This window comes from Schistocerca americana, chromosome 4 (assembly GCF_021461395.2).
Source record: "Schistocerca americana isolate TAMUIC-IGC-003095 chromosome 4, iqSchAmer2.1, whole genome shotgun sequence".
Lineage (NCBI taxonomy): Eukaryota > Metazoa > Arthropoda > Insecta > Orthoptera > Acrididae > Schistocerca > Schistocerca americana.
The window spans coordinates 709857709-709880482 of record NC_060122.1 but is presented as its reverse complement, the minus strand read 5'-3'; the positions used below and the strand labels follow the sequence as shown (position 1 = coordinate 709880482).

Here is a 22774-nt window from a genome sequence, read left to right as displayed (position 1 = left end):
GAAGAAAGAAATCTGTTTTATAGCGAGATATTCTCTACGGACTTTACACGGGCTCGTTCGCTCAATGTATTGCATTTACTGAAGGAGACCGTGGCCGCTGACGTCGCCTGTTCACACCTTGTGTCAACGCGGCCCGCGCTCGGAGTAAACGCCTACAGTTGAGATAAACAGCTGATTTCATGAATGTTAGTGAAATAAGTCCTCCCTTCATATTAGTGAGAACTAAATACCACTACGAGTACGTATCTTTATGTAATGCTCATTGCTCAAGAACAATTCGTGTATGCACCGTTGCTGTTATGACTAAGACCATAAAATTTGTAAATCGTAACCCAATTCACATATTTGCATGCGTCTACGGAATATTAAACATGAAAGCAATTTGTTTCTTCGTCATAGGATTTTTAATCAAAGCAATGCAGGCAGTTGTCACCTGGTATCAAAATTGAATGTAAAGGAGGAATAAAGAAAAAGATTTATGAGAAACAAATTTCGGGAACAACTGTGCACTATCTTGGAAACGTGCTGATGCGGCTATCTCAAAATTTCAAAGGAAGAGAAAACCATCCTGTCCACTTTCCGAGGACGATATTTCCTGGCAGAAAACACACTAGGGTGAACGGCTTTAGGTTGAGACACCAGGAACCACAAACTACGTCACCAGTACGTCGACTCTCCGATTCCTAGCCCCGTCATCAGGCACTTCCCATGTCAAAGTGGATGGCACAAACGAGTGCGAACGACCTGGGATTAGGTGATATAGACCTCGCCTCTCCTGTTTGACAGATGCGTTATCATTCACCCATGCCAGAAGGTGAGGAAATACACTTACGAAACGTTGAACACATTTTAATTTTACATATGGACATTACGTAATTATATTCTAAGTTTCGAGAAGTGACCTGGAGAAATAGAGTGTATATCTTGGGGGATATGTTATAGTTCATGATTGTAATGTTAGTAAAGTACTGTAAAGTATATTTTATCTTATGCTTAACTTTAAAAGAAAAATCAGCCGAGGCATTCAACAGTGAATAGTACATGCCTCCAAGAAACATACGAATATCGTACAATTGTATTAAAAGGAAATATAGATAGGTTTATTGGGGCAGGCCTATTAGGGAACAAAATAAGAATAACTAAATCAGTTACAGGTTTGTATGTGCTGCTAGTTAAAAGAGAAGAAATGAACTGATAAAGAAATAATTCCTTCATTGATATTGGAATGGTTCGAAATGGAAGGTATAATTTTACTATTATAAAAAACTGGTCTGGACTGAGTTGATTGGTTCCAAGTTTTGAATACATTAGAGCCCAATGACAAATACAAATGGAATAAAATAGGAATATAAAGTCTGGAAATGAGTATGGACGTCCTTTGTCTACATATCTGCTTCGAATACAGGGTATATTAAAAACAAGTAAGCCACATTTCGAGAGCTGATAGGATGGACAGAAACAAGACAAACATATCCACTAAACAAGATAAACACATCTGTTGTTCTACTTAAAACACTTCTCTTGTACTGAAGAAGTGCGTGTAGCTCCTAACAATATGCAGGTTGTCTTCTTTTAGTCCATACTACCGACTCGCAAAGTATGGAATACCACTTTCCTTAACACCGTGTGTATATATACATTACAGAAGCAATACAAGCAACGGAACACGAAATATTAACAGTTAAATTCAATTTTGAAAAGATACGCTGCATCACATTTGTTAACAATTTTCTAATAGTTCCAGATTTAGACAGAATAAACTACATTTTGCAGGTATTATCCGAAAATCGAGAAAAGAATAACACTGGAATGTGAAAACAACAACAAATGGTAATGGCAATGAGAAAAAGTAATAAACATATGAACACAGCAATAAAAACTGATGGCATTAAAAGGACAGCACTTCAGGACCAGAATGAGAGAGATATAGATGCTTAACAAAAGTAAAGCGGAGAACAGCAATAGCAAACAATTTATGTTTACGAATAATATTCTTTGAATTAAACATACAAGTGATAGAAATATAGAAACACACTGCAAAATGGATGATGTGGAGTACTCTTTTCTTTGGAAGTGAAAGATGGGATCTGAAAAAATAAAGTATGGTCCGCCTACAGGTCACAGGATACTGAATGTAGCGGAAAATGACCAAAACAAGGTAGAAGGAGATAGAAATGAATCGCAGAGTCATATAAGAATAAACTGTGGAGAGAAGCCTAAGAAGAGAAAATATAATGGCTGGAAGCATTGTCCTCGTGGGCGGTATACCAAAGGTTAAAAACATTTGCGTGTTAATGCAAATATTCACAAATTCAAGGGTCACATTTATTTATCAGATGAGGAATGAACTACAAAAATCATGATATAGGGAACTGTTTAAATTTATTATTTTGTGCCTACTACAAATGTAAAGTCACTAACAGCATAAACTAATAACTATATGGAGAAAATTTCGTGTCTCACTTGAACAGAGGCGTTGCTAGAGGAAGAAAATATTTTATCATCCGAAAAGATTACTCTACTCCATTCAAAGTCGATATATTCTGCTGAAAAAGCCATGTTGTCAGCCCTATGATAATCGGTTAATTGATGCTTTATAACAGCTCTCCGACAATATAATCCGACGTCTTTCAGTCTCCTCGTAACAGTCTTTCCGCTGCCGGGAAACTGAGATAGCTCTTTCAGGGCAGGGCTTCTGAGGAATGGATCAGCACGTATATTCACCAAAACACGTTGATCATCTGCTGCGGTAGACACATGGAGCCGTCCACTTACTCTTTTCCGCCCTATATAGCCCCTTTCCTTGTTTCTTTTCCACCAGCGTCTAGCTGTTCTTGCCGGTACTCCACACTTTCTCCAGGTTTCCAATGCCGAGTAGCTGCCATGCTCAATCATTGCAACCACACGCACCCTGCTCTCTCGATTCCACTGCGACTGCATTGCGACAGTTGCCCTTGTGACGCTACTACGTGTTTTATAAGGAGAACCATTTACAACACAGTGGCGAACCGAAGACTGACAAAATAAAATAATATCTTTTTTCAGTTATCTGTCACAAACAAATATAAACTTCGTTAAAATGCTTTGTCAAGCATCACTATTAAGAAAGAAATGACAGTCATTAGGCAAGATATTAAACGAAGGCTTTGTTTGATGTCTTGTGCTGATGCTGTCTGAATAAATTATGCCAGTGGATAAAAAACGGTTTAGTTTGGAAACTAACCCTCGAGCGGGTCTGCTTAATGAATTCCAAGCAAATACACAAAAAACAACTCAGGAAGGGTTCGGACAACTACTTTCATGCAGAGACATGCATTTGGAATCTGTTCATCGTTTAGGGGCCACACAAGAGGATAACATCACGGAAACAATGATCAGGTTACTTAGTATATAATAGAGCATACACATTTCAAGGAGGAAACGTGTGAAGACACAGACTTCCTGTTTGTCCATATGTGCGGCATATCTTTCGTGTTATCAACAGTAATATCCCACTTTACTACTTCTTAAATCTCAAATGAAATGAATGCCATGCGGAATAGAATATTTGTTGACTGCGTCTCTTCTTGCTTCCATCCCTACTAACATATTTATTAAGACTCGTGGTAATCATGACATTCTATATGTATGCTGCAAAAGATTGCACGTGGACACATTTGACATCGAGGTGCAAAGTGTTTGATATCTTACATTATATTCAATTAAAATAAGCTTTCGATTTATTTTTACTTTGCTTGTATTTTGAGATGATTTTGAACTTTACGGAAAATTATCTCACATGCTTTATGCTGAATGAGAAACACTGAATCATCCGTTTTGCTATCCCTGCGTTGTAATGATATAATGTCGGCGTCAACAGCCTTCTTCCACGCCGGAAGCTGAAACTTAATTAATTCTGGATTAATGATAATTGAATGCCTCAAATGTATACATAGCCCACAAGGTGACGTCAGAAACTATCAGGGGAGAACGCTGCATAAAAACCAAATGTGTGCGCACGTCTCCCCTCTGAAGAACCGTACCGGACAATCACGACAAGCATTTCGCTAAAGAGCTGTCTCGTAAGAGAGCTGAGAATTGGCAGCGTCGTTGCAAGTATTTGTCAACACTGTGAGAGTGCATTTACTTCCGGGGGTAGCCCGGCATTACGTCGCTAAATTCACTTGGAATTCTTTTTTCACATCGAAGACTCATACGATATAATCCACTGTAAGATGAGACACTTAGAAAGTATATTTAATTTCTGGACTCCAAGAACGGCATTCTTCACATAAGTAACACCTGTTTGTGTGTTTAATGTTGCGTTTTGAGGCTCAGGCAATATCGCAATGACTATAGTCCGCCTGTTGCCGCCAGTGTGTCGTTAGCTCAGTGATTCCCTTATGCGTTGCGATGCTGGTGCTATATGAAATGGCAGTTCCAATCTTGGTGAAGGCCGGTGAACACAACGTTTTATTTTCCGTTTTAACTAATGGAGTTGCAAACTGCTAAATCTGAAGAATGCCTTTACACATAAATATTCTTGCAATTTCGACTTAGTAAATTATGTTAATATCATGAATGTCTGTTTTGCAAGTGCCAATGTGCTTCATTGTAAAATAGTTTCCGAAAAGATTCAGACCTAATGTCAACGATTCGAATTTGAGCTTTGTTCGTCATATAGGTCTAACATTTCGAGAGGTTGTTTATGAAGTGAACATGTAGATAAATATAGTTCCTCTCTTCTAAATTTTGCAATAGCATTTAACTGTAGACGTTTGCTGACACCAGCGTTAGTAATTCCTTTCCATTCTATGAAACCTCAAAATCGATAACCTTTTCTGGTTTAAATCTGATGACCTCAACTGTCACTTCCGATCAACGTTAAATACTTCCTGAATCCATACATGGAACTCCAAATGTGCAGTGTTCCTGCACTGCTACAGAGCATGCATTGCAAGGTATTCACACAGTTTATCGCATAGACTTACCATAAGGAATGAAACAAAAACTGTAATACACTTTACACCACAGACGCTCACTCTGGCTTGACGAAAACATCCGAATATTGGCCAAAAGTTGCACAAATAATGGCCTTTGAAAGGAAAAGAAACAGGTATAAAGCATTTATATATTCATCGAATGTAGTGAGGTGGTTTAATTTCATCTAAGTCTGCCAAATTAATTTCGGACCATACGCAGCTCTTGCCGATTAATGTAATACAGTCTTGGACTGTGCGGCTGGTCCCGGCGGAGGTTCGAGTCCTCCCTCGGGCATGGGTGTGTGTGTGTGTGTGTGTGTGTGTGTGTGTGTGTGTGTGTGAGTTTGTCCTTAGGATGATTTAGATTATGTAGTGTGTAAGCTTAGGGACTGATGAACTTAGCAGCAAAGTCCCATAAGATTTCACACACATTTGAACATTTTTGAATGTAATACAGTACCCATCTACTAATCACGGCGTCGGTCTATGTTGCTTTCGAGCGTGAATGGAAATCGTAGAAATCTTCTATCGAGTAACATTTAATAATAATAATAAAGCGTTTTAAATTATCAAAAGCGATGAGCGGTAGCAGGCGCTTTCGATAAAGAACGGGGGAGTGCTGCGCCGCTGCTGTCGCCACGGCCGCTGCCAGTAGCCAGCAAATGGATCCCGGAGCTTTGCCACGTGCGACGTCCAGAGGAGGACACTCTGCAAGAAATCTGCCGCAAAATGGTTACTGGATAAAAGTTTGTTATCGGTGTGATAGAAAGTGAAATAGATTGAATCTGCATTACCATTACATTCATGTCTTCAGCATTCAGTTAGAAGAGGCTATAAAATTTTTTTGTGCCAACTAGTTTCGATCCACAGGCTTTGTAGACAGAAACAACGCACGGTACCGCTATACCACGGGCGTATACACTGCGTGGTTTCTCTTATATGGGACAAGACTTCCTCCAGGAAGTGCCGCAGTCTACAGTGCTGCCAGATTGTGCAGATTGCCGGACTTAGAGTATTAGCGAGTTGGCCAGTTTATTTGTTCCATGTCACGATCGGCGCGGACTTAGCCTCTGCAGCGGCCGGCCGCCGGTCAAGTTTTATGTCAAAGAGTGTACAATATTCACCACTTCACACGTTGTTGTGGTGGTAGTCTTCATTCCAGATCTGGTTTGGTGCAGCTCTCCTTGCTACTCCATACTGTGCAAGCTGCTTCATCTCCAACTGCAGCCTACGTCCTGCTGAATCTGTTTAGTGTAGTCACCTCTTGGTCCGCCTCTATGATTTTCTCTCCGTGCTTTCCTGCAGTACTAAACTGGTGATCCCTTGATGCCTCAGAATCTCTCCTATCAAACGAGACCTTCTAGTTGAGTTTGCCACAAATTATTCTTGCCCCCAATTATATTCAATACCTCCTCATCAGTTACGTGATCTACTCATCTAATCTTCAGCATTCTTCTGTAACAACACATTTCAAAAGCTTCTATACTCTCTTTGGCTAAACTATTTGTTTTCCACGTTTCACATCCATACATGGCTACATTCCATACAAATACTTTGAGAAAAGACCTCCTGACACTTAAATTTATACTTGATGTTCACAAATTTCTCTTCTTCAGAAATGCTTTTCATGCCATAGCCAGTCTATATTTTACATCCTCTCTACTTCAACCAACATCAATTACTTTGCTACCCAAATACCAAAACTCATCTACTACTTTAAGTGTCTCATTTCCTAACCTAATACCCTCCACATCGCCTGATTTAATTCGACTACATTCCATTATCCTCATTTTACTCTTATTGATGTTCATTTTATCTCCTCCTTTCAAGACACTGTCCATTCCGTTCAACTGCTCTGTCTCTGACAGAATTACCATGTCCTCAGCAAACCTCAAAGTTCTTATTTCTTCTCAATGGATTTTAATTCCTACTCCAATTTTTTTTCCCCTTTACTGCTTGCTCAATATACAGAATGAATAACACCGAGGATAGGCTACAGCCCTGCCTCACTCCCTTCTCAACCACTGCTTCCCTTTCGTGGCCCTCAGCTCTTACAACTGCCATTTGGTTTCTGTACAAATTGTAAATAGCTTTTCGCTCCCTGTATTTTACCTCTGCCACCTTCAGAATTTGAAAGAGAGTATTACAGTCAGCATTGTCAAAAACTTTCTCTAAGTCTACAAATGCTAAAAACATAGGCTTGCTTTTCCCTAATCTATCTTCTAAGATAAGTCATAGGGACAATATTTCCTCGTATGTTCCAACATTTCTACGGAATCAAAACTGATCTTCCCCCGAGGTCAGCTTCTACAAGTTGTTCCATTCATCTGTAAAGAATTCATGTTAGTATTTTGCAGCCATGACTTATTAAACTGATAGTTCGGTAATTTTCACACATGTCAACACCTGCTTTCTTTGAGATGGGAGCTGTTATATTCTTCTTGAAGCCTGAGGGTATTTCGCCTGTCTCATACTCCTTACTCACCAGATGTAGAGTTTTGTCATGGCTCACTCTCCCAAGGCTATCAGTAATTCTAATGGAATATTATCTACTCCCAGGGCCTGGTTTCGACTTACGTCTTTCAGTGCTCTGTCAAATTCTTCACACAGTATCATATTTCCCATTCCATCTTCATCTACATCCTCTTCAGTTTCCATAATATTGTCCTCAAGTACACTGCCCTTGTATGGGCCCTCTATATACTCCTTCCACCTTTCTGCTTTCCCTTCTTTTCTTAGGACTGGTTTTCTATCTGAGCTCTTGATATTCACAGATCTGGTTCTCTTTTCTCCAAACGTCTCTTTAATTTTCCTGTAGGTATTATCTGTCTTACCCCTAGTGAGACATGTATTTACATCCTAACATCTGTCCTCTACCGACCCCTGCTTAGCCATTTTGCACTTCCTGTCTATCTCATTTTTGAGACGTTTGTATCCCTTCACATTTACTGCATTTCTCCTTTCATCAATTAAATCCAATGCCTCCTCTGTTACCCAAAGATTTCTACTAACCTTCGCCATTTTAGCTACTTGATCCTCTGCTGCCTTCACTATTTCATCTCTCAAAGCTACCCATTTTTCTCCTACTGTATTTCTTTCCCCTGTTCTTGTCCATTGTTCTCTAATGCTCTCCCTGAAACTCTCTACAACCTCTGGTTCATTCAGTTTATCCAGGCCCTATCTCCTTAAATTACTACCTTTTTGGAGTTTCTTCAGTTTTAATCTACAGTTCAGAACCAATAGATTGCGGTCGGAGTCCACATCTGCCCCTGAAAATGTCTTACAATTTAAAACCTGGTTCCTACATCTCTGTCTTACCGTTACATAATCTGTCTGAAACCTTCCAGTGTCTCCAGGCCTCTTCCACGTATACAACCTTCTTTCATGATTCTTAAACCTAGTGTTAGCTATGATTAGGTTATGCTGTGCTACCAGGCGCCTTCCTTTTTCATTAATTACCCCAGTCCATATTCACCTACTACTTTTCCTTCTCTTCCTTTTCCTACTATTGAATTCCAATCCCCCATGACTATTCAATGTTCTTCTTCCTTAACTATCTGAATAACTTCTTTTATCACATTATGCATTTCTCCAATCTCTTCATCTGCAGAGCTAGTTGGTATAGAAACATTTTCTACTGTGGTAGGCGTGGGCTTCAGGTCTATCTTGGCTACCATAATGTGTTCACTATGCTGTTCATACTAGTTTATCCGCATTCCTATTTTTTTATTCATTATTAAACTAACTCCTGCATTACCCCTATTTGATTTTGTATTTATAACCCTGTATTCACCTGACCAGAAGTCTTGTTCCTCCTGCCACCGAACTTCACTAATTCCCACTATATCGAACTGTGACCCATCCATTTCTCTTTTTAAATTTTCTAACCTACCTGCCCAATTAAGGGATCTGACATTCCACACTCCGATCCACATAGCACCAATTTTCTTTTTCCGATAACAACGTCCTCCTGAGTAGTCCCCACCCGGAGATCCGAATGGGGGACTATTTTACCTCTGGAATATTTTACCCAGAAGGACACCATCATCATTTAACCATACAGTAAAGCTGCATGCCCTTGAGGAAAAATTACAGCTGTAGTTTCCCCTTGCTTTCAGCCGTTCGCAGTACCAGCACAGGAAGGCCGTTTTGGTTGATGTTTCTCTTTAATTCAACACTTACATATTAAAAATCACTTTGCCTTTCAGCAGAAAGGGCAAACAATAACAATATATAAAAATGAGCAAATTACATTACACGTATATTAACTGTGTCAGATTCTCATTATCAGCAACTGGAGAACTGTGACAATCACCCTTTTCTGGAACTGAAAGCTACCACAGATAACCAATTTCAGAATTTTTCACATTTTCTATGATACTTAGGGCATTTGTAAGTATTTCTTCATGTAAAATGTCTTTCTTTTGGTCAGCATTCAAAACCTGAAAAATAAATTAATTTTTGAAAAGAGTAGCAAACAAAAGAAAAAATATTGTGTGTCAAATTGGTTTTGTAGTAACTATACAAATCAATATCACTCTGCTTCCCAGTTTAATATTTTTATCCAATAAGTAAAGGGTTGAAAAAGGGACAGAAGAGGTTGACAGAAGGATACAGGATGACTTAGAATTTCTATTTGGTGTGATGAATGTCAGCTTACTCTAAAAGTAGAAAAATGGAAGGATATTTCAGATGACTAGGTAAAGGAATCCAGTAATGTTTGAATACAGTATCAGTGGTGTGTTGCTTGATACAGTCATGTCGATTAAATATCTTGGCATAATATTGCAAAGGGATATGAAATGGAACAAGGGCATAGGTATTAGAGTACAGAAGGTGAATGCTCAACTACAGTTTATTGGGAGAATTTTAAGAAAGAAGACCATGTGTAGAACACTAGTGTGATCTATTCTTGAGTACTGCTTGAGTGTTATGGGATCCCTACGAGGTCAGATTAAAGGCAAACATCGAAGCAATTCGTAGGTGTGCTCCTAGATTTGTTACCTGTAAGTCTGATCAACACGCAGGTATAACAAAGATGCTTTGTGAACTGAAATAGGAAGTTCTGGAGGTAAGGCGACATTCTTCTGGTGAAAAACCACGAACATACTTTTTGTGAAAGGGCTTTGAAGACAAGACAAGACAGATTAAGGCTCATGAAGAGTTGTTTTTTACTCACTCCATTTGCAATGAAAGGGAAAGACCAGCTGTGGTACAAGGAACCCTCTGCCATGCACTATGTAGAGGCTTGTGGAGTATGTACATAGACATATATTTAGAGTAAATGGGCGTGTGTAGAGTTAGAAGGGATGGGGAGTTAATAACACAAGTTCCTTGTCTCTGCCAAAGTAACAGCAATTTTGAAGTGCTTATCTGCTGCTCAGATAACTATGCAGTGTGCTCATTTTTTGTTTTTTTGTAATTGTACCGTCTACAAATTACTAGTCCTAGCTCGATAATTGTATCAGGTTGGTGATGTACCATATTTTACATCAAACATCTGCAAAAAGCACTGAACTTAAAACTATTTTACCAAATAAAAATGCTGGTAAATATATTTATGCTCGATTCAGGATAGTTGGTTGAAAAATCTACACAACAGCCAATGCACTCCAATCCAAACAATTTTCTAGACTTTATTTAGTCAATTTTCCTAACAATGGCTGGATTTTCCAAATCATCTGTTACAGAGATCACAAAGTCACTGAAAATAAGTAAGTCATCTGGTTATTATGGTATTTCAATTGAAACAGTAAAACACTGGTATTAGTTGCTTGTGTTACCTTTGTAACCAGTCAATGAATCAAAGTGTATTTCCTGAAAGACTGAACTGTGCAGTACTAACATGTGATTGTAAAATTGGATGTAAGCAAGTAATGTTATTACAGGTACTTCTTTGTCCTTCCTTTATACTGAAAAGTTCTTGAGAAGGCACCTCACAACAGTACACTGAACTACCACTCTGAGAATAACATTTTAACAGCAGCCCAATTTGGCTTCTGTAAAGGGTTCTCTACTGACAAAGTTCTTAAACTTACATGCCAATAAATACAGTCCCTAATGGTGTTTCTGGTTAATATCGAGGATGAACACAATTTTCATATATTGGTTTGTCATGGGTCCGCCAAAGGCGGCACAAAAAATATCCATGTAGTGATGACCGAATACATTTATTTATACAAGATGTGGAGTACTTCTTGATATAGAACAGCAACACTTCTGGCAGCTGAAGACCGGTTAGATTGTCACTGAGTCTAATTTCAATGAACACACTTTACAAAAGTCAAAGTCCCCTAGGATGCTCAGTATTACAGAACAAACTGAATGAATAAGGTTTAAGTCCCATAGGGAGATAAACTAAGCTCATCAGTAGCCATCTGAAAGTTAAACAGGGATATATTTACAAGTCCACAATCTTCCACGACGACAGAGCTCCATCTTCTTTGATGAGGAGGCCACGAACACTCTAACCTAACCTAACCAAAGTCCACAGATGACAGCTCACAGGTTTACAAAGTCAGATATGAATGGCAGCAGTGTCATGGAGGCAGCTCTCAAGTGAGAAATTGGATTGGTGGAATCCTTGTGGAATCGGCATCTGGCAGAGGGAAACTTACTCAGAGTGAACTCATCTCCTCTGGCCTAAACGTTGCCCTAAATACCATTTGCCGCTAGGTTCAGCCGGGCCTGTTTTCGATCACGTGTCTTACGGAAGAGAATAGCTCCATGCGGCCCATGGCTTCTTGCGGCACTTGAGTTGCCTCATGGTGGACGATCAGAGCATGCCATCAATCTTCCAGAAAATTTTCCCCTGTGCGTAAGGCATCTTCAGAGCACTAAAGTGTCACTGGTTGCTGACACTGCAGGTGTTAAGCCTTGGTACAGCAGTTTGCTTTTGAGTGTTCAGCGGAGTTGCAGTTTCCATTGTTTTTCCATAACATTTTTATTACTGACCCAGTCATTATCTTCAGGTGCCATGAGTGGCATAATTATGCATAACTGCTGCCCGGTTGGAGTCCAATCATACAGCAAGAATGCATACCAACTCAACTTGCAGCACCAGAAGATGATGATTGGATTGGTCATCGAAATACCATGCACAAAAATGGAATTGGCAATTCAGCTGAATACACAAAAGCACTCTAGCACACTATTAAGACCTGATTGATCAATTTTCATATAGACTTCTGCATTCTCATCGAAAGTTGAGAAAGGAATTTTATATTCTGGAGCAAAAGTCTGTATCACATACCAGCAGAAAACTGATAATATTCCAGAACAGAATAAAAGAATACCTCAACGTCCATTCCAACAATTTATCAGAGTATTTGGAATTAGAGTTACACATACACTCCTGGAAATTGAAATAAGAACACCGTGAATTCATTGTCCCAGGAAGGGGAAACTTTATTGACACATTCCTGGGGTCAGATATATGACATGATCACACTGACAGAACCACAGGCACATAGACACAGGCAACAGAGCATGCACAATGTCGGCACTAGTACAGTGTATATCCACCTTTCGCAGCAATGCAGGCTGCTATTCTCCCATGGAGACGATCGTAGAGATGCTGGATGTAGTCCTGTGGAACGGCTTGCCATGCCATTTCCACCTGGCGCCTCAGTTGGACCAGCGTTCGTGCTGGACGTGCAGACCGCGTGAGACGACGCTTCATCCAGTCCCAAACATGCTCAATGGGGGACAGATCCGGAGATCTTGCTGGCCAGGGTAGTTGACTTTCACCTTCTAGAGCACGTTGGGTGGCACGGGATACATGCGGACGTGCATTGTCCTGTTGGAACAGCAAGTTCCCTTGCCGGTCTAGGAATGGTAGAACGATGGGTTCGATGACGGTTTGGATGTACCGTGCACTATTCAGTGTCCCCTCGACGATCACCAGTGGTGTACGGCCAGTGTAGGAGATCGCTCCCCACACCATGATGCCGGGTGTTGGCCCTGTGTGCCTCGGTCGTATGCAGTCCTGATTGTGGCGCTCACCTGCACGGCGCCAAACACGCATACGACCATCATTGGCACCAAGGCAGAAGCGACTCTCATCGCTGAAGACGACACGTCTCCATTCGTCCCTCCATTCACGCCTGTCGCGACACCACTGGAGGCGGGCTGCACAATGTTGGGGCGTGAGCGGAAGACGGCCTAACGGTGTGCGGGACCGTAGCCCAGCTTCATGGAGACGGTTGCGAATGGTCCTCGCCGATACCCCAGGAGCAACAGTGTCCCTAATTTGCTGGGAAGTGGCGGTGCGGTCCCCTACGGCACTGCGTAGGATCCTACGGTCTTGGCGTGCATCCGTGCGTCGCTGCGGTCCGGTCCCAGATCGACGGGCACGTGCACCGTCCGCCGACCACTGGCGACAACATCGACGTATTGTGGAGACCTCACGCCCCACGTGTTGAGCAATTCGGCGGTACGTCCACCCGGCCTCCCGCATGCCCACTATACGCCCTCGCTCAAAGTCCGTCAACTGCACATACGGTTCACGTCCACGCTGTCACGGCATGCTACCAGTGTTAAAGACTGCAATGGAGCTCCGTATGCCACGGCAAACTGGCTGACACTGACGGCGGCGGTGCACAAATGCTGCGCAGCTAGCGCCATTCGACGGCCAACACCGCGGTTCCTGGTGTGTCCGCTGTGCCGTGCGTGTGATCATTGCTTGTACAGCCCTCTCGCAGTGTCCGGAGCAAGTATGGTGGGTCTGACACACCGGTGTCAATGTGTTCTTTTTTCCATTTCCAGGAGTGTAGTTTATGCCCCTAACATTTGTATGTTGATAATGGACTATAAAGTTACATAAATGCTTTGTCCGAATCATTAGTAAAATCATTGACTGATTTGAAAAGGAAAAGGAGGAGGAGGAGGAGGAGGAGGAGGATTAGTGCCTTTTTCCAAAGGGGTCATTCCACACCAAGTGGTCTAAAACTGAAAAAAGTTCCCACCATCATGGTCTCCAATTTTCGTCAAATTTTAACTGTAGCTTTAGTCAAGTGTTGAAGTAAGTTTCCCAAGATTTCAGGCCTCTAGCTGCAATAGCTGCTGATCTAGACCCCCTTGTCTGAAGTGTACTTAGTCCGTGTGCATGCAACATAAAAAAAATGTCATATTTGGAGTCTAATAAAATCGAAACTAATTCATAAGAATGGTTAGTAAGATGCGACCCTGTACAGTTTTTTTTGCTGATTCCAACGAAATTATGTATAACATTACTCATGCAAACCCCGGTCAAATAACTCGACTCAAAGTATACTTCAAAATTTGTCGTGACACAACGCGACAAATTTTGACCAATATTAAGACTGCAATGATTTCCTTGCAGTTGAAGATATGGACTTGAACTTTTGGCCAAGCTTCATGCTTGTGCTAGACATAATGCAGCCGGATTTGCAATGATCCAGGCCATATGGTCGCCCTGCAGTATCTCTTCAAATTAGGCAGTGTCAGCACAAACGGTAAAATTTACCAAAGTTTCAAGCCAATTACTAAAAAATAGTTGGCCTGAATCTGCTTGTGAATAGTATCACCTAAAAGAGAAACTCTTGCTCTACAAGACTGACATTTGTTTTTTTTGCAACGCGACCATTAAGTACTCATTAACTCACATCAAAGTTGTTATATTTTGTATGCGCGATGCACTAATTTTTCTTCATTTCTAGGAATTTGAATCTTAATAGTCGCTTAGAATTACTGATATAATTGGATATTTCATTCGTGTTTTATTCAGTGATTGGCCAGTGAGAGATGTCAGAAGTTAATGAAGAAGAAGAATCGTTGGCCCCCTGTTCAATTGGAAAAGATGCTGCTGCATCGAAGTGCCATGTTATCTTCTATGCTAAGAAGACTGGATTCAAAGCGTTTAGTGATTTCACAGAATGTGACCAGAAATTGCTTGTTTCGCGTTCAGAAGCCAAACTTGACGAAAATTCCATCATTTGCTTCCACCATGAAGCCCTCTTCCTACATGAATATCAAGCGATGCAAAAGAAATGTTGCAATCCATTCAAGAAGAGGAATCACAATGTAAAAGCTGGACTTAGACTGCTTGATAATGAAACAGCTGCCAAACTTTGCCTGTTAAAGAAAAAAGAAGTGATTGATATAAAACCTGGTCAGAAGCTTTGCCCTCGCTGCATGTCGGCACTGAACCAAAAGCTAGAAGATTCATCATCACTATCAACCCAATCTGAACAAGATTTCACAACGGATGAAACTGAACCAGCCATCAACAAAAGTTTATCATTTATTGGTGCTTCACCATTGAAAAGAAGACAACTAAGTAAAAGAGATAAGCAAAGCTATGCAAAAAGAAAGATCTTGGATGCACAAAGTTTAATTGGGAATCAAATTGCTGCTGCTGTAGGAATCAATTACGATGAACAGCCAAGTTCAAGTAAAAGTCGCCCATGCAATAATTGTGCAGATCTTGATAATCTTATAGAAGAGTTGAAAGAAAAATGTAAAGTGTCAAATCGTAGGACAAAAGTTCAAATATTGACCTTGGTTCCAAGAAGCTGGACAATTAAAGATACGACAACAGCATTTAATGTATCAGAAAGAATGGTAAAGCAAGCGAGAAAACTGAAGAATGAGCAAGGTGTTCTAGCTTTTCCAGCAAATCGGCAAGGAAGGAAGCTTTCAGATGAAGTTGTTCAGAAAGTACATGACTTTTTTCAAGATGACGAATTCAGCAGACTTTGTCCAGGGAAGAAAGACTGTGTGCCTGTGAGAATTTCAGGAACAAAGGTGTACAAGCAAAAGCGGTTGTTGCTTTGCAATTTGAAGGAAATGTACGTGTCTTATCAGAAGCAAAATGGACCAGAAATTGGCTTCTCAAAGTTTTGCGAGCTTAGACCAAAATGGTGTGTTACAGTTGGCTCTGCTGGAATGCACTCAGTTTGTGTCTGTACAATACACCAAAATGTCAAGCTTATGCTCACTGGTGCATCAATCAATGAAGACTACAAGGAAATTCTTAGCAAAGCTGTTTGCAGCTTGGAAAACAAGGATTGTATGCTTCATCGTTGTGAAAACTGCCCTGGTCCAGAAGGTGTAGAAGCAGTTATTGCAACATATTTTGAAGATAATGACCCTGAAGAACTGATTGAGTACAAACAATGGATTCATACCGACAGGGATACTTTAGAAACAAAGCAGCTTTCAACAGAAGAGTATGTTGAAGATATTGCAGCAAAAATTTGGAACCTGTCTTGTCATCACTACATTGCCAAGCATCAAAGCCAGCACCTGAAAGCTCTCAAAACTGATTTGAAAGAAGGCGAATTCATAATACTAATGGATTTTGCTGAAAACTATTCATTTATTGTTCAAGATGCAGTGCAAGGCTTTCACTGGGAAAACAGTCAAGCAACAGTTCATCCATTTGTAGTCTACTACTGTGAAAACGAAGAGGTGCAATGTGTGAATCTTTGTGTTATTAGTGACTGCCTTCGACACGATACGATTACTGTCCATGTTTACATTGGAAAAGTAATCAATTACCTGAAGATGCAATTTTCCAAAATAAGCCACATCCACTACTTCAGTGATGGTTCAGCTGCACAATATAAGAATTTCAAGAATTTTCTCAACTTATGCTATCACAAAGAAGATTTTGAAATAACAGCAGAATGGAATTTCTTTGGAACAAGCCATGGAAAGTCGCCTTGTGATGGCATTGGAGGCACAACAAAACGGTTGGCAGCAAGAGCAAGTTTGCAACGTCCATATGAAAACCAGATTCTAACACCCAAAGATCTTTTCAACTTCTGCAATGATAATATCAATGGAATCAAATTCTTTTTCATCAGCAAAGAGGAAGTTGAAGAAGAAAAAGCTTCTCAAGAAGAAAGATTCCTGCAAGGGCACACTCTAGCTGGCACAAGAGAAAACCACCATTTTTTGCCCATTGATATGACGACAATTAAGGTCAGTAGAGTTTCTAATGATGCGACATCTTTTTTGGCCAAAATTAGTGCTGCTGAAGTAGTAGTTCAAGTCATGGATCTTCAGCCTGGGCAGTATGTTGCTTGCATTTATGAAAAGAAATGGTGGATTGGAAACATCGTTGAAATCTCAGTCGAACAGAAAGATGCTTTCATAAGCTTTATGCATCCTCATGGTCCTGCAAGTTCATTTTATTGGCCCTTAAGACGTGATACTTGCTGGATTCCAGAACAACTTATCATTGGTGTTATTCCAGCTCCATCAGTGACATCATCTGGTCGGCAATACAGTTTTCCTGAAAGCATTCTCTTGCAAATCAACGATGCTTCCAGAATGATGAAGTAACTGAGGAAGACAGGCTTGGGAACCTGCATAAAGAAACCCACAATCAGGCTTGGGATCCTGTGGTAAAGACACCCTGTAATCAGGCTTGGGAACCTGCAGTAAAGATACCCACCCGTGGCTGTTACTGCATGGCTATCGGGCGTGGCCCCTATGGCGATGGGGATGCTGGTTTTATTGTGATAACCAGTAATGGCTCAGCCATCATGGACCAACGCAGGGCACTGCGCACACAAAATATAAGATACTTTGACCTGAGTAAATAAGCACTTAATGGAAGCGTTGCAAAAGAAAAATATATCCATCTCGTAGAGCAAGAGTTTCTCTTTCAGATGATACTATTCACAATTAAATCCAGGCTGACTATTTTGTAGTAATGGGCTTTGAACTTTGGTAAATAAAGCCATTTGCGCTGACACTGCCAAATTTGAAGAGATTTTGCAAGGCGACTATAAAGCCTGGGTAGTTGGAAATCCAGCTGTATTATGTCCAGCACAAAGATAAGACTTGGTAAAAAGTTCAAGTCCATATCTTTATCTGCAAGGAAATTATTGCAGTCTGAATATTGGTCAAAATTTGTCGCATTAAGTCACGACAGAATTAGGGGTACACTTTGAGTCGACTTGTTTGACCGGATTTTGCATCAGTAATCTTATAATTAATTTCGTTTGAATCAGCACAAAAAACTGTACAGGGTCTCATCTTACTAACCATTCTTATGAATTGGTTTCAATTTTATGAGACCCCAAAAATGGCATTTTGTCTGATGTCGCGCGCATGCGAACTTACTACCCTTCAGACAAGGGGGTGTAGATCAGCAAGTATTGCAGCTAGAGGCTTGAAATCTTGAGAAACTTAATTTAGCACTTGACTAGTGCTACAGATAAAATTTGAAGAAAATTGGAGACATGATGGTGGGAAGGTTTAGACCACTTGGCATGGAATGACCCAAAGCACTAAAGTAGTTTTTATCCTAATATACATTAAGTAATTTAGACGTGACTCACATAATTAAAAGTGTGAGTATGATAGCACCAGCTATAATTAGTTGTTAACATACTTTACAGAATTTGCCTGCAGTGGCTGCTTCTGGCTGTCAATTTATAAAAGAATGGAAAGCAGGGAAAGATTTAATTGCTCATTTTTCCCATGCACCATTTGGAACAATAGAGAAACAGTTTGGAGGTTTTGATGAACCCTCTGTCACGCACTTAATTTTGACTCGCAGAATAATCACGTAGATGTAGATGTTGAACATGACTTGTTCCACATCTCGGAAGGCTCTTCCAACTGATTGGATTCAGCTACCACAATGCATGTTTGGCTTGTACGACTTGTTTTATGCAGTCTTACCTCACCTATCAATGCACTCTACATGAAATAAATAACAAACCTCTAAAATGAGCTAGAGTGTAGAGCTAAATGAAGAAAGAAAGATACACACATCTACCTTGAAATCTGGCACATACTCAATTTGCCTGTCTACACCCGTCACTACAGTACCATGGAATGGCTCCATTCAAAAGGAACCATCACATACGTTGAAACACTTATCCCAGTGGTAGACGATCAATTCCCATTTTGTAGAATGCAATCGGCCGCTGACGGATCCACAACCACATCCACACTTGCACTTCCTCATCTGACTAAAACTGATGTCCACACATCATTCTTCAGGTCACCAAAAATGTGAAAATCATACAGTGAAATACCCAAGCTGTAATGAGGAGGTTGCAGTGTTTCGCAACCAAATCAGCCTTCATCTGATTGGCAATGTGGGGGCAGGCATTATCGTGCAAAAGGATGATTTCGCCCGAAAGCATTCCCGGGTATTTTGACTTAATGGCACGTTGCAGTTTCTGCAAAGTGTCTTCATAGTGCAGCGCATTGATTGTGGTTCTACACTCAAGGAGCAAAGGGGCCCCCAGTCCAAGAAGAAGTTCATCAGGACCCTACCAGAACTAGTGTGAACAGCTTTGGATTTCTTTGGCAGAGGACATGCTGGCTGTTTCCATTGTTGGTTTTGCCATTTACCCCCAGGCTTGAAATGTTGGCACCACATTCCCTGTGACAATACAGAACACAAATGCTTGCTCTTCCTCATCGTACTACAGCAGATGACTCAGACTTGATAGCATTCTGTCCATCTTTTGACCCTCTGTCCAGTGATACAGCACCCGCTGTGTGCAAATTTGCAGTAATGCATGTGATCTTTGATGAAGGCATGCTCAGAGCCATGGCTAATGCTCGCCTTAACATGAATACTATCTTCCGTGATCAGTCAGTCTCCCCTGATAAGGCCGTCCATTTGCCCATGACATCAGGGTTAATGGCTCGATGGACCTGTCCTGGGTGCGGATCGCCTTGCAGTGATGGGCGCCCTTCCTGGAATCTCCTCTGCCACTTGTGCACACACATCAGGGGCATGCAGTGTTTACCATACACAGAGGACAAGTAATGACAAATTTTGCATACTCCAGCACTCTCAGCCGCCATAGAATGAACCACTCATCTCTTCTCTTCTTTGCTTGCCTCCATGTCACAGCTGAATGAACACACTAGACCAGTCATAACCCAACAACTGTGTGAACCTCTGATGTGGCACTATGCCATTTCCCTATATGACAGTATTTAAACATAACAACCATGGGCCCATATTGTTTCTTGACTCATTTGGGAATGTGGGCTCTCGAAATGCTGTACGGTTTTCTGTGCTGCTCAATATCTTCCTTGTATTGACTGCCACAGAAATTTGTTGAGCAATTTTGTGGCATTCCTATACTAACTGAATAAACCCAAACCCATAAGGAAGTGTGCAGCCTTCCCCCCCCCCCCCCCCCCCTTTTCCTGTTTTTAATTCAAGTTGAAAAAATCTCAAGAGATTCACAAAATAATCAGGAATTTTAATTACTTTTTCTCTGAATTCAGCCAATAAAACTTCTCCACTTCTAGATTTATATGGTCATCCCACCATAAAATGCTTCGGACACATAGTTCTAAATACTCGGTGCTTATGGCCAATTGCCTGTTGTGTAGTCAAACAACATAGGACCTTTTCAACTATCTAAACATATAACATTTCATTTACTTTCAGATATACTACTTCTACTAATTCCAATTCAACTGGATCCATGCTTCAAGAAAACATTCACCACCCATCAGTTGATGACATTATTTTATACAGGGAAAGATGACATTTGGAGATCAAGTGTTTCCCAACTGCATGTTATTTAAGTGATTCATAAATGATTCAAGATTTCGAAACAAGGTTTCCAAAAAGTGATGTTATGCATCGCCTGTTAATTTACCAATCTACTGATGAACATGTTCTTTCTTTTTGTGAAATGATGTACAAAAAAGGCAATCACATAATACTTGCCTATTTTTCCAGTGAAACATCTTACAAATTAAGCAATGTGCAGTTTCATCTCCATTGCTATAACAGGATCTGAACTGATGTTGTGACCCTCGCAGAGATTATTTTCTGCTGATTTTTGTGAAAATTTTATATGCATTACATTACTAATTCATGTTTTCAAGAGCTCTAAAAGTCATTACAATAAAGTACATTCCACTTGTAGGATTAAGAAAGGAGATAGAAAAGAAGTAAGTAGCAAAAAATACAGCTAAATACTTATTCTGTTGCATACAATCACAGCTGGAACTCACTTAGGTACCTCAACTTAATTTACAAAATATTTGGAGTATCTGTCATTACATAGAACATCTTTTATATTTCTAGTTTCAAAAACTGTTCATACTCGCAATACAGACATGACAACTTTTGAAGTTTTACATAACTTATGATAAATTACATAATTAAAATCATTGAGTGAAAATGAAATGGTTACCTTCCAACTCTTATCAATTAGCTTCTTGAAGTTGTTATAAACTGATCTTTGGAAATTTGTTGTTTCATATCTCTCTGAACCAAATCCACCACGCTTTTCCATTGCTTCCATGTTCATATCCAGAAAGAAAACTACATCTGGCTTTGGCAACCCAGTCCCAGGTAAGGTGCACCATTTAAAGTCCATTGCCTATAGCAGAAAGTTATGCACACTAACAAGTTTATAACAATAAAACTACTGATGACAGTTACACAAACAAAATAAATTTCACTCAACTGTGAATGCTAAGTAAGTACCAACATTTAATTACACATCACCCAAACCATTTCCTTCTTTACCACATCTTTTCCATTTGTTTGATGAATCTGTATTTCTGAATTTTAGGATCAGATGTTTTTCAGGGGTCCTAAATTAGAGTGGGGTTCTGAGAATTAATTATTTCAACAACGTTGTTGAAAAAATTGTAATGTAAACATTTTTTTTATTTCCCATAATATTTTTAAAGGCAGTGTATTTTGTGTTTTGGGGAAGAAGTCAGTATGAAATCTCACACATCCCCAAAAATTAACATAAAACAGTTTGATCTTGACCTGGTATATTAATTTTTTATTGTAATTGAAGTTAGTAATCTACAGTTCTTGCCATATTGAGAAGCAATGATGAATAGATTCTTTGCACACATCTTCACCCCTGAAAGGATCCCTGCACTCTGTTTAACAAATGTCAACTTGTGCTACCTCCTAATCATTCATTCTCAAGTGCATGCACTTTCATGTAGTTTGTTCTCAAGTAACCATTTTATCGCATGTTTTGGAGTGCTCACATTGAGAGTGCCTATTCATTACTTAAGCATAAATCCATAAAACAGCCTAAATGCGACACGTAAACGAATCATTGTCGTACGTTAATCCAGTGTAACTTGTGTATTTTCTTCAACATTTCATTCTAAATCATGAAAAATACCCTTACTTGATCCGTGTCAAAATTCACTCTCCTTGCAGGGCTTCATTTCCCCCTTTCTCTCCGTTTTTCCCCTTTCAAACTTTTAAGTGAAAATTCTAATCACTTTATGAATGGATTGGAACCTTTCTTGACAGTAGGTCATTTCTTTTATCAGTTCACAGGAAAGATTGTTCTTGTTGTGCTTCTAGAACAATCAAAATGAAATGCTCTTTTGCTGTGTCAACGTCCCCTTATGTCAACATGTCCTCAGACAGACTCACTAATAATGCTATATTCTGGGGGACATTTTCTACACTGTTGTTCTCAGTAGCTTTGAAATAAACTGTCATACTTTGATAATGAGAATCGATTAATGCACACATTATTTCTTTCTTTTTATTCACCCAGATATGTTTTGACACCTATGCATCATCCTCTGTTGATCAAATTTTATTTCCATAAAGTATAATATAAAGTTTATAATCATTTATATTATAAACTTTATATTGTACTTTACAGAAACAAAATTTGATCCTCAGAAGATGGCACACAGGTGTCAAAACATGTCTGACAATAAAAAGAAATAAATAGTGTTTGCATATGACAGATTTTCAAAACAACCCAAATTTTAAATCGCAAACACAGACAAACCTCAAGAGAAGCTTCGAGCCTTAGTAAGATGATTCACAATTAATGTTTCTTATTTCAGAA

The 22774-nt window shown here is 39.9% G+C and overlaps 1 protein-coding gene across 5 annotated transcripts in view; it reads right to left on the bottom strand.

Moving 5' to 3' along the window:
- Window positions 1–9195: 9195 nt before the first annotated feature.
- LOC124613785 (thymidylate kinase) overlaps window positions 9196–22774 on the bottom strand; it is a 66395-nt gene continuing 52816 nt past the window's right edge. For all 5 annotated transcript variants that reach the window (XM_047142507.1, XM_047142505.1, XM_047142504.1 and 2 more), the window contains 2 exons: window positions 21122–21310; window positions 9196–9403 (listed from right to left, as the gene is read on the bottom strand). In XM_047142507.1, coding sequence (XP_046998463.1) covers window positions 9296–9403; window positions 21122–21310 — 297 coding nt within the window. In that variant the 3' untranslated portion in view covers window positions 9196–9295. The remainder of the gene's footprint in view (window positions 9404–21121; window positions 21311–22774) is intronic.